Genomic DNA, 11,421 nt, shown 5'->3' with positions numbered 1-11,421 from the left:
CTTCGAATCATCGCATCACCCCACTTTGCGTCTGCCGGAGCTCTGTGACCTCATCATGATGTGATTTCTCCCCCCTTTTTTTCCCTCCCCGCTTCATTTCATCATTGTTGAACCCGAGGATGCACAGACAGCCCATTCATTGATTTATTTAAGTCAACTTTTTTCAGGATTTCGTGCAGGTTTATCATCTCCTCCGGTAAGTACACATCTAGCCTCTGGCCGGTTTTGTCATTCGGGGGCATTTTTGCCGGTGATGCAGTACAGTAAAAACATACAGTGTTGAGTTCAGATGGCGCTGCTGGTTACGTTAACTATAACATTATAATGGTATTATCTGCAACCCGGTTAGCTAGCCGTGCATTAGCATCCTCGCCTCGGCTTATCTTTAGCCACTGGGCGGTGGAGAACTAGCCTTGGCAGGTGCCGTCAAGACGGCAAAAATGTTTAATAGAAAACAGTCTGTCAGCTAAAGTTTTATATGTATATATATATGTATATTATTTCTGCGTTGGGGGATTTGTTTAGGCTACATGTCGCTGCTGTGTGTGGTGGTTGTGTTTGGCTTGTTTTTCTGGTCCTGCAAGCAGTTATCGATGGGTAAGGTGTGCCTTTCAGAGGGTTGCCATTCCTCTAGCAGGTAAACAATTACAACTAGGTATGCAATTAGTGTCATCTTTTGTTTTACACGTGCTGATATAAAATGGCACACTGGGTTGGGCATATTGTAATGCAATTATAGTAAACAGTGAAGTTCAGCATATATAGACAGAGTCCTTGCTGGCATACAAAATACTGTGCGCTCTCTTATGGACGTAAAATCGCCATGCACGTGCACTGACTAAAATCAAATCAAACTTTATTTATAAAACACCTTTTATACAACAGAGAGCTTTCCACTGTCGTAAAACAGAGGGGCAAAACATAAAAGAGAGACAGTCAACAAGCAAAGAAAACATGCATACAGGACCATTTAAAGTAGTAATAAGTTTTAAATATTGAAAACAGAGGAAACACACACAAAAAAAAAACATATACAACATATAAACTAAAAATAAAATGTATTGGGGCACTAAAAAGTTGAGAAAATAAGTGTAAAGTATAGCAATTTAGCTATTATTGTTTCCTTAAAAGTTAAAGCTGGGTAAAATATAATACTTTTTTTTTCCAATTAGAAAACAAATAGTACACTAGGATGCAAAAAATGTAAATGCAATAACTCAAAGAWAGACTAAAGGCAGTTTTAAATCGTATCCATTAGGGTTGGGCATAATCATATCGTATGCAATTAATCGTCAGAAAAAACATTAATCGATTATTTTTTGGCACTTGACGATTAATACGATTAATGCCACCAGGCAGATTGACTGAATATGTCCCTGGTTGGTCTGCTCGATGCTCCTCTCCGCTTCAAATATGACAAACATTTTTTTTTAAAATTCTGTAATTTATTTATCTATCAACACAATTTAAAATTTGATGTATAGCCTGAAGTCTGTGATTTCGACAATTTGGATCAGATTTTTATGAAGAGCAAATATTTCCCACTAAATTGGTCATGTGACCAGGGCGGGTGTCCAGGGACTCCAGGGGATTAATCGTCAAATTAATCGTTATCGGCTAAATACCACAATTAATCGTGATTAATTTTTTTTGCCAATATCGCCCAACCCTAGTATCTATAAATGAAAACATAAATTTTATTTCTAGATTTAAAGATGAATAAAGTCCAACTGTTATCATTTGTTATGACTCTGCACATATTAAAGTCTGAAACAATGCCTCAGGTATTTTTAGACTGATCATTACTAATAAAGGAATGGCAATGATTAATTTGATATATATTTAACTGGATTTGCTTACCAAGCAAGTTCAAAATGTCTTGGAGCCTTCATGGACCTAAATGTTGCAATGTCACTTGCATTATCAATAAAGCTAAAGTTTATGCAACCCAGTTTTGCAATATGACAAACAGCATCATGTTCCAGACAGAGAGATATGTGCGATCTGATTAACGAACTCTGCTCCTCCTTTTTATAACCTCTGCTGCCACTTGTGTGGGTCTGTTTCTCTGTCAGTGTTCGCAGCCTGCTCGTGTCGCCCAGCCATGGCACAGCAGGACGGCGCTGCCCAGAAGAACGCCGCCGCCGGAGCCCTGCAGTCTCACTTCCTCGTGGGGTCCATATCGGAGGAGAACTCGGAGGATGAGAACCAAGGGAAGGCCGACATGCAGCCAGAGGAGAAGGATGTCCGCTCGCTGTCGCCGTCTTCCGTTAGCTCCGACAGCACCAGCGACATGGGTTTCGATCACATCGATGGGCCTATCCACAATCTAAGGTTAGACTCCAAATCTGTGTGCATGTTTTGATTATGTTTAGTCTAAAACATCTTCAGCTTGTGGAAGATGTTCTATACAGTATAAAATGTGATTTTTCTTTTCCTGGAAATTATAGTTTTAATTAAAGATATGTATGACTCATTCGAGGGGAGTATCTTTTTAGAGTGTGTCCTTTTTCTCCACTGGATAGGCTTCCTTTTTTACAGTACATGTGAAAAATGCTGTTTTCCTAGTTGGGCATCAGTGAAAGGTTTCACTGAGTCCTCAGTCTGTGAGGTAGTCCAAGAGAGCAGGCAGAAACCTCAGAATGTTGGTGTGGGTAAGCTGTGAAATGCTCACACACAGAACCCTTTTTAGTCAACWGACGGGAATGCATATTCAACACTGRTGGATAGTTGTAAAGCTTAATCTTCAGTGTTTGACTTTTRTAACAAGCTTCATGAGAATCTTTAAGTTGGTCATACACACAGATGGGAGTTTCCCTTAAAAGTTCRACATGCATGCTGGATGTTTTTTTCCTAGAAAACACTTTTGTAAAACTAGATCTCCTTTCATTTGAAATAACCAAAAAAAGCTTGCATGTTTTTAAAGATAGCAGGTTAGGTTTAAAACGAGAAATACTGGATGGGAGCATCTAAATCATGCTGTTGGTCCCAGCAGTGATGCAACAGTTCAGTATCAGCCCATGGAAGCCAACCAGACAAACAAGCTCAGTCCCTTCCACACCCACCAGCTGATGGTTGCACTCCTCCCTCATGTACTGCCCACCAAAGCTCTGACTTGAACAGAAATGAATCAGTAGAACTTTGCAAATCTGTGCTTGTTTTGTGAACAGCGTTTGTCCCAGTATTTGTCAGATTTTGCTTGACGTTATTTTTGTTTTATAGAGGTTTCTGTGCATTTCTGTAACCTTGACCAACAAAAGAATTGTGAGAGATTTAGTAGTTTAATTCTGTGCCACTGCAGTAATGAGGTCATATCAATGAGTTTTTATCTTCTAGACTTAAAACATTTTTCTGTTGTTCTCTGAAACCTTTGCTAAAGCCATCACTAGGGTTGGTTTTTCAGCTGAACAAGCTACTTCTCTGCTTCTTTCCAAAGCTGAACATCTAATGAAGAGTCATTATATGGCTTCTTTGTATTTATTTATAGGCCCAGCATGTCAGGGCTTCACCTGGTGAAACAAGGCAGAGATCGCAGACGAATTGATCTCCAGAGGGACTTCACTGTGGCGTCACCTGCCGAGTTTGTCACTCGCTTTGGTGGGAATAAAGTCATTGAAAAGGTAACAGATTTAACTGTTTGCTACTCACTCAGAAATTACGCTAAAAAGCTTTCTAAAGCTAATCTTGCTGTACTTGTGAATCAAGGCTTATTATGAAAAACAACCTCGGTAACATTGTTGTGACATCATCAGATCAAATCAAAATTAATAACTCAAACATTTTCTTGCGTCAGGTTCTTATCGCCAACAATGGCATAGCTGCAGTTAAATGCATGCGCTCCATTCGCCGCTGGGCTTACGAGATGTTTCGCAATGAAAGGGCAATCCGCTTTGTTGTGATGGTGACCCCAGAAGACCTGAAGGCCAACGCAGGTCGGTTTTTAGCAAGATTTGTCTGAATATCTCTCTTTCAAGGTCTCTTTCTGGCAGAAACCGATCTTTGTGTTCTATGCGTGCCTCAGTTATTTTTCCGCATGAGGACGTTGTGGTTTTTTTTTTGTATTTTTATAGAATACATCAAAATGGCAGATCATTACGTGCCTGTGCCAGGAGGAACTAACAACAACAACTACGCCAATGTGGAGCTCATTCTAGACATTGCAAAGCGCATACCTGTTCAGGTACAACCAGTATTTGATTTTCCTTTTTTTAAGTTTTAGCTGTAACACATCTTTAACCTATTAGCTGAGCATTCTTGTTTTTATATTTTAAAGGCAGTGTGGGCTGGATGGGGTCATGCCTCAGAGAATCCCAAACTCCCAGAGCTCCTTCAAAAGCATGGAATAGCTTTCATGGGTAAGGTAAAATGGTCACTTTGTTGACCTTCTCTTATTCTTCAACTTTATTAGTTTAGTAAAGCTAAAGTTTTATTTGTAACTGTCTTCTTAGGTCCCCCAAGTCAGGCTATGTGGGCTCTTGGGGACAAAATTGCCTCCTCTATTGTTGCTCAAACYGCTGGTATTCCCACTTTACCGTGGAGCGGAGCAGGTAGATCAATAATCAACATTCATAACTTTGTCAAATCTATTTCACACTTTTACTTGTTTTTGATTTTGGATGTTTTTGATTTCTGAAAATAAGGCTTGACGGTAGAATGGACTGAGGACAATCAAAAGAAGAAGATCATCAATGTTCCTCCTGAGCTGTATGATTGTGGCTGTATCCAGGATGTAGAYGATGGCCTCAAAGTAAACTCAGAATCTATTGATATATTATATCTATTAATATTGCCATGTGAATATTAGGGCTGCACGACATTAGGAAAACCTGTGATGTGCGATAACAGTGCTTAATATTGCGATGACAATATGACTTGCAATAAATGAAAAAATACGTATTTATATGTAGGGTTGATAACTTTCTGCTCTGGGTTTAAAGCCCAAAAAACAACATAAAAAATAATCATTTCCATTCCAGCTTGATTTTTTTTTTTTTGACGAAATACATTCAAGCTTCCATCTGAATGACAAAACGCATAAATGCAAATTTTTGAGTCAACCATTTATTGCAGTTTATGCAGTTGTTGTGATATGCATATTATCGCGATGACGATAAATGTTCTATATATTGTGCAGCCCTAATGAATATGCACGGAAGCTGCTAATACTTGRGTGTTTTCTGGAAATCTCTGTTCTGCTGTTCAGGCCGCAGAGAAAATTGGTTACCCTGTGATGGTGAAGGCCTCAGAAGGAGGTGGAGGCAAAGGAATCCGCAAAGTCAACTGTGCCGATGACTTCCCTAATCTCTTCAGACAGGTAGGAACTAATGTAAATACCAAAAAAACTATTGTTTTTGTGTGTTTTCTGATTGCATGATTTCACTTTCCTGTGGTGATTTAGGTCCAAACCGAAGTTCCCGGATCGCCTATTTTCGTTATGCAGTTAGCCAAACATGCCCGTCATCTGGAGGTGCAGATTTTAGCTGATCAATACGGAAATGCCATTTCCCTGTTTGGCAGAGATTGTTCTGTGCAGCGGCGTCACCAGAAAATCATCGAGGAAGCTCCTGCCACCATAGCTACGTCTGATGTGTTTGAGGACATGGAAAAGGTACAGCCGGTGCAATTTATGAAAAAGGCGGATACGTTTTATCCAATTCAATTTGATTTTCGGAGCCTGTCTTTCTCCCCAGTGTGCCGTGAAGCTGGCAAAGATGGTGGGTTATGTCAGTGCAGGCACAGTGGAGTACCTCTTCAGCCAGGATGGCAGCTTCTACTTCCTGGAACTCAACCCCCGTCTGCAGGTGGAGCACCCCTGCACTGAAATGGTGGCTGATGTTAACTTGCCTGCTGCTCAYCTGCAGGTCAGTCCTCCACACACCTAGACTTTTATATTTTTTAGAGATAGTAAACAACTTGTACACATCAATACTCATCTTTCAGCTGAGAAAGTTTGCATTATTCACTACAATCACTGATCTGATGGGCCTCCTGCCTACTTGACAACCAACTGCAGAAGACATTGTGATAAATTCATGGGTTTTAGCAGCACTGGGTCACATGGGTTGTTCTGTACTGTTTCTGATTGTGTGTAAATAGGTCAGAGACAGTAGAACCGACAGGTTGGGAAAGCTGAGTCGAGCTGATTGGGTGTTAGTGTGGGAGGGACACACTCCGTCAATGAGACTTTTTTTTCAAAGCAGTAACAAAGCTCATTGTCTCAGTTTAAAAGTTTAATGTCTTTGTCTTTTAAACTGAAAAATAAAACTGTTAAGATCACCATGCAAGATAAAACCCTATTTTTTCTTTGCGAATATATTTAAATTGTTAGTATTTATTTTCCTTATTTATTTGGTTTGAATACATTAATTTTACACGTTTGTTATCAGATTGCCATGGGTATTCCTCTCCATCGGATCAAAGACATCAGGATGCTTTACGGAGTCCAGCCCTGGGGAGACTGTCTCATCGACTTTGAGAGTTTGTCAAACACCCCCTGTCCCCGGGGACATGTCATTGCTGCACGCATCACCAGCGAAAATCCTGACGAGGTACGAGATATTCTTCTTTTTTGTTTTCCAGCAAATATTTACAGCACAAGGTCACACAGAAGCTGCSGTTTCTGGTTGTATAAACACGGTGTCCGTGTGATCGCAGGGTTTCAAGCCGAGCTCTGGGACGGTGCAGGAGCTGAATTTCCGCAGCAACAAGAACGTGTGGGGTTACTTCAGCGTCGCAGCAGCAGGGGGGCTGCACGAGTTTGCCGATTCCCAGTTTGGACACTGCTTCTCCTGGGGAGAGAATCGTGAAGAAGCCATCTCGTGAGTCAACTTGGAATTTRAAAACAAAGTTGTGTCGTACACATATCATTAATTTCTATGTGATAATCTACTGCCCCTACCCTTAAACAAAAAAAGGTTTCCTTTTAAAGCAAGTAGATAGGAGACTTCCCTTGAATATGTAGTGAAATAACTAAATATTTTTATAAACAGTTTTCCCTTGCTGATACATTGAGTCTGTATGAAGGCTTGACAGCCAAAACTTTTATCATTGTTCATCACTGAGGTATTTTTTGTCATTTGTGATTAGGAATTCAAAACTGCGATACTCATTATTCATTTCATAAGTATGTGTAAGTGACTCCAGAGCAAATTCCTAATAAAATGGCAATTTCCTCCCGAAGCATGTCGCAAATCAGGCTACTGTGAGTCACCCGACTAACCTTAGGCTGATTGATTATTTTTGGAATGTGCTTAAGAAGACTGTTTAAAATGATCAACTTTGAACAGAAATAAATGTAACACTGAATGCACCGTGTTTGTTTTTACATTGTAAAAGCAAGTTTGAGCCATAGTCGAAGCTTAAGCAAAATTAATTTTATTATTCTCACCAGACAGTGTCTATAGTCTTTTATTTTATTTTATTTATTTATTTTTTTTACTTTTCTAGCAACATGGTAGTTGCTCTTAAGGAGCTGTCCATAAGAGGGGACTTCAGGACCACAGTGGAATACCTCATAAAGCTCCTGGAGACTGAAAGCTTCCAGCAGAACAGCATCGACACCGGATGGCTGGACCGGCTCATTTCTGAGAAGATGCAGGTATGCAGCTGTGCACTCGATGCCCTTCACATAAACCGTGCTGTCAGTAAATATTTGGCACATTCCAATGGCAGCACTGAAACTAAGCTTTAGATCAGTTCTGTGATAACAGCATTAGCATCTTGAAGACACACATTTTGTACAAAGTTTTGATCAGATATGATTTTTTTACGAGATTTGTACTTGCAGGCCGAGCGTCCTGACACCATGCTTGGGATTGTGAGTGGCGCTCTGCACGTCGCAGATGTCAGTCTAAGGAACAGTGTGTCCAACTTTTTGCATTCTCTGGAAAGGTAAGCATTTTTGTAAAAGAAATAAATGCATAAACGACTAAAAATAAAACTGTGCCTCTTTGACTAGGGGCCAGGTGCTGCCTGCACACACACTACTCAACACTGTAGACGTGGAGCTGATATATGAGGGCATCAAGTACGTCCTGAAAGTGACGCGTCAGTCTCCCAATTCATACGTTGTCATCATGAACAACTCTGTAGCGGAGGTGGATGTGCATCGACTCAGTGATGGAGGTCTTTTATTATCCTATGATGGAAGTAGCTACACTACATACATGAAGGAAGAAGTGGATAGGTAAGATTAAACTAAGCGTTAGAAGTGGCAATTTTTTTTCTTATTTCTTTGTTTATCACAGCCGAAGAGTTTAGATCTGGCTTAAAAAAGTCCAAGACATTGTGTCTGACCCTGAGTTTAACCTGACTAATTAACTCTAATTAGAGGCTTGAGCATGAAGTAAACCTGACATATTTTAATTATCATATTTACGCAGGTTTAATGGGATCCCATTTTTAAGTATATTTCAAAAGCTGAAATGTCTGCTTTTGTTGATTATATTTTTCCTGAAGGTATCGCATCACAATTGGGAACAAGACTTGTGTTTTTGAAAAGGAGAATGATCCCTCGCTGCTGCGATCTCCTTCAGCAGGAAAACTCATTCAGTACACAGTCGAGGATGGCGGGCACGTGTTTGCTGGCCAGTGTTACGCTGAAATAGAGGTACAGCARGTTTAATGTTTCTGTGAAGGATTTCTTCTCCAAAAATAAAAAAAATAAAAAATCTAATTTTGTCAGTACATTTAGATGTGAAGTTTATGGCTGTAAATTTCAGGTGATGAAGATGGTAATGACCCTCACAGCTGCAGAGTCTGGTTGTATCCACTATGTGAAACGAGCTGGAGCAGCTTTGGAGCCTGGGTGCGTCATAGCCAAACTGCAACTTGACGACCCAAGCAGAATACAGCAGGTACTCTATCTCTAGCTTAATACAGTGTACCCAAATATTTGTTACATTTGAACCTACAATCAAATCAGAGATTGAGTCATATTTGGTCAAACTACAAATTCAGCACATTTTCCTCGCTTTTCAAACTACATAATGATTCATAGATCATCCCATTTCATGATTGGCTCAAGAAATATGGCTTGATTTGTCTTAATAATCAGAAAGAACCTTTCAAATTTGTCTAAATCCTTTTTAGTGTATTCTATTGAGAATGTTTTGATGTTTCTTGAAAAAGGAAACAAACCATTTTGGATATGGAGATTTCCTTGCTGGCATTGGAAATGGCTTCACTATCGCACAGGAAAAGTAGCAAAAATGTAGTTCTTGCTTAATTGAAAGAATCAGCCATAGAAGATTTTCTTTACCAGCATTAAATCCCAACTTCCCTTTTATCAGTAATCTTAAAATGGACTTTAATGAAGTAAAACTCTCCTTAAATGCCACCTATGCAAGTTTTGATGAGTGCATACATACAGTTCTTGATCTAAATGTTAAGTATTTGTGTTTGAATCATAGGCAGAGCTGTACACAGGGACACTGCCGTCTGTCCAGACTGTAGCTCTGAGAGGTGAGAAGCTCCACAGAGTCTTCCACAACACACTGGATCATCTTGTTCACATAATGCATGGTTACTGCCTTCCTGAACCTTTTTTCAGTGCAAAGGTAAGACGCTATGAACACATGAATACAGCATCTTTAGCACATGTAAATGTAAACCGTTCCTGACCAATAAGTGCTTTTGGTGTGTCTGTCCCAGCTGAAAGAATGGGTAGAAAGGCTCATGAAGACCATGCGTGATCCGTCTTTGCCACTCCTGGAGCTGCAGGAAATCATGACAAGCGTGTCAGGCCGCATCCCCCCTGCTGTAGAGAAATCCATCAAGAAGGAGATGGCTCAGTATGCCAGCAACATAACGTCTGTGCTCTGCCAGTTCCCCAGCCAGCAGGTGCTCGAACAACACTTCACAACACTGTTACCATGTTTACACATTTTTTCTGGCATGTATAATTCAGTTATAATAAAACCTGTGACAAGTGTCCATCATTATCTAAACTTGATCTCAGGTAAAGGACAAAGTTTATTTGTTTATTTATGGCAAAATATGTGTTTTGTAATATAAWAATAAAAGTATGTTAAAAGGAAATGTGTTTTTTAGAGATTATTTTAAATATTTGCAGTGCAGTCTTGTTGCGTTTGAACTGCATGTAATAACTGAATGTATCACATGTTGTTACGCTTATTGCTTTTATTTGTTTATTCCTTCTGACACAATTACAGCACATTTTATTTAAACAACTAAAGGCACATTTTATCATCATGACTACACATCTCAAGCAATATTCAATGTTTGCATTTATTGTCCAGGTTCTGGCYTTTTCTTCAAACCTGTCTGTTTCTGAGATTAAATGTTTGTGAATCGTTGCTGTTTGCTAGGATTAAAAGTTTTTTTTTTCATCTCCCTTGTTTCCAGATTGCAAACATCCTGGATAGCCATGCTGCTACTCTTAACAAGAAATCCGAGAGAGAAGTCTTCTTTATGAACACACAAAGCATTGTTCAGCTCGTGCAGAAGTGAGTTACAAACACTGCATTGTACCTCACCAAGCTACATATTAGCTTGCTTCTCCTTAGCACAAACCCACAATGTTTTGTTGTTACCAGGTATCGCAGTGGCATCAGAGGCCACATGAAGGCAGTTGTGATGGATTTGCTTCGACAGTATCTGAAAGTAGAAATCCAGTTTCAGAATGGTGAGGAACACTTGAGCATTTTTTTATACCTTTGTTGAGCACACATTGTTTTTATATTAAGTGTTGTGCTGACTTTGTCCACGTTATTTGTTGGGGTGCTACTGTAGAAATGATTATGAGGAGGACTTCCTGTCAGAAACACCAGAAGTAGCAGTAAGCTTTGGATAAGCGAGGCAGCAGAACTTGGGCCACGTAATTAGCATTTGTATTACCAGAACAAATTTTTTTGTTTTGTTTACATTTAACAACTGTAGTAGTTTACAAATTGCCCTGCAGAATTCAGGTACCGTTTGCGGCTGCACAAACAACCAGACTAAGCTGAATCAGTGGCTACAACAACAGCGATTTGAATACGGACTGAAAACAAAAAAAAAAATGGGGTTCCTGTGAAAAGCGGTATAAATCCCATCACCACCCACAGTTTTGTATCTTTGCTTATTTCACTTTTTCACAAACGGCCTATGGAGGAAAACCCACATCCTACTTTGTGGCTCAGACAATCACCTGCAAACCACAAGAGAAGCTAATCCGTATCCTCAGAAGGGTTGAAAATTAGTGCAACGAGAACATCAGGTATGATTTGAAGTGCATTTAAGAATAAATAAGAGGCAGTTTTCCTTTTTTATTATCTTACTTTAAATTTTAGATTGTAGCTGTGATAGTGAACCAGGTTTTCCTTGTCTTTAGAGGGCTTACGTCAGGGTTAACAAATGACAACTATTTCAGTCCGACTGGTTTGGCTGGGCTCTATAGCTGCTTTGAGGTAAATAAGATTG

General features: G+C 39.7%; 1 protein-coding gene across 6 annotated transcripts in view; it reads left to right on the top strand.

Moving 5' to 3' along the window:
- The window catches only part of acaca (acetyl-CoA carboxylase alpha), a 34,921-nt gene continuing 23,500 nt past the window's right edge, over positions 1–11,421 (top strand). For all 6 annotated transcript variants that reach the window (XM_014006827.1, XM_014006825.1, XM_014006826.1 and 3 more), the window contains exons 1-22: positions 1–196; positions 2,076–2,334; positions 3,488–3,620; positions 3,794–3,932; positions 4,071–4,180; positions 4,274–4,355; positions 4,449–4,547; positions 4,641–4,747; positions 5,204–5,314; positions 5,399–5,608; positions 5,691–5,861; positions 6,387–6,548; positions 6,655–6,818; positions 7,447–7,597; positions 7,787–7,890; positions 7,958–8,185; positions 8,458–8,608; positions 8,721–8,855; positions 9,411–9,557; positions 9,652–9,840; positions 10,366–10,466; positions 10,557–10,645. In XM_014006827.1, the coding sequence (XP_013862281.1) occupies positions 2,105–2,334; positions 3,488–3,620; positions 3,794–3,932; positions 4,071–4,180; positions 4,274–4,355; positions 4,449–4,547; positions 4,641–4,747; positions 5,204–5,314; positions 5,399–5,608; positions 5,691–5,861; positions 6,387–6,548; positions 6,655–6,818; positions 7,447–7,597; positions 7,787–7,890; positions 7,958–8,185; positions 8,458–8,608; positions 8,721–8,855; positions 9,411–9,557; positions 9,652–9,840; positions 10,366–10,466; positions 10,557–10,645 (3,013 nt within the window). In that variant the 5' untranslated portion in view covers positions 1–196; positions 2,076–2,104. The remainder of the gene's footprint in view (positions 197–2,075; positions 2,335–3,487; positions 3,621–3,793; positions 3,933–4,070; positions 4,181–4,273; positions 4,356–4,448; positions 4,548–4,640; positions 4,748–5,203; positions 5,315–5,398; positions 5,609–5,690; positions 5,862–6,386; positions 6,549–6,654; positions 6,819–7,446; positions 7,598–7,786; positions 7,891–7,957; positions 8,186–8,457; positions 8,609–8,720; positions 8,856–9,410; positions 9,558–9,651; positions 9,841–10,365; positions 10,467–10,556; positions 10,646–11,421) is intronic.

The sequence above is a fragment of the Austrofundulus limnaeus genome, unplaced genomic scaffold (genome assembly GCF_001266775.1).
Source record: "Austrofundulus limnaeus strain Quisiro unplaced genomic scaffold, Austrofundulus_limnaeus-1.0 Scaffold37, whole genome shotgun sequence".
In the NCBI taxonomy this organism is placed as follows: domain Eukaryota; kingdom Metazoa; phylum Chordata; class Actinopteri; order Cyprinodontiformes; family Rivulidae; genus Austrofundulus; species Austrofundulus limnaeus.
The sequence above is the reverse complement of the archived record's forward strand: the minus strand, read 5'-3'. Positions and strand labels throughout refer to the sequence as shown.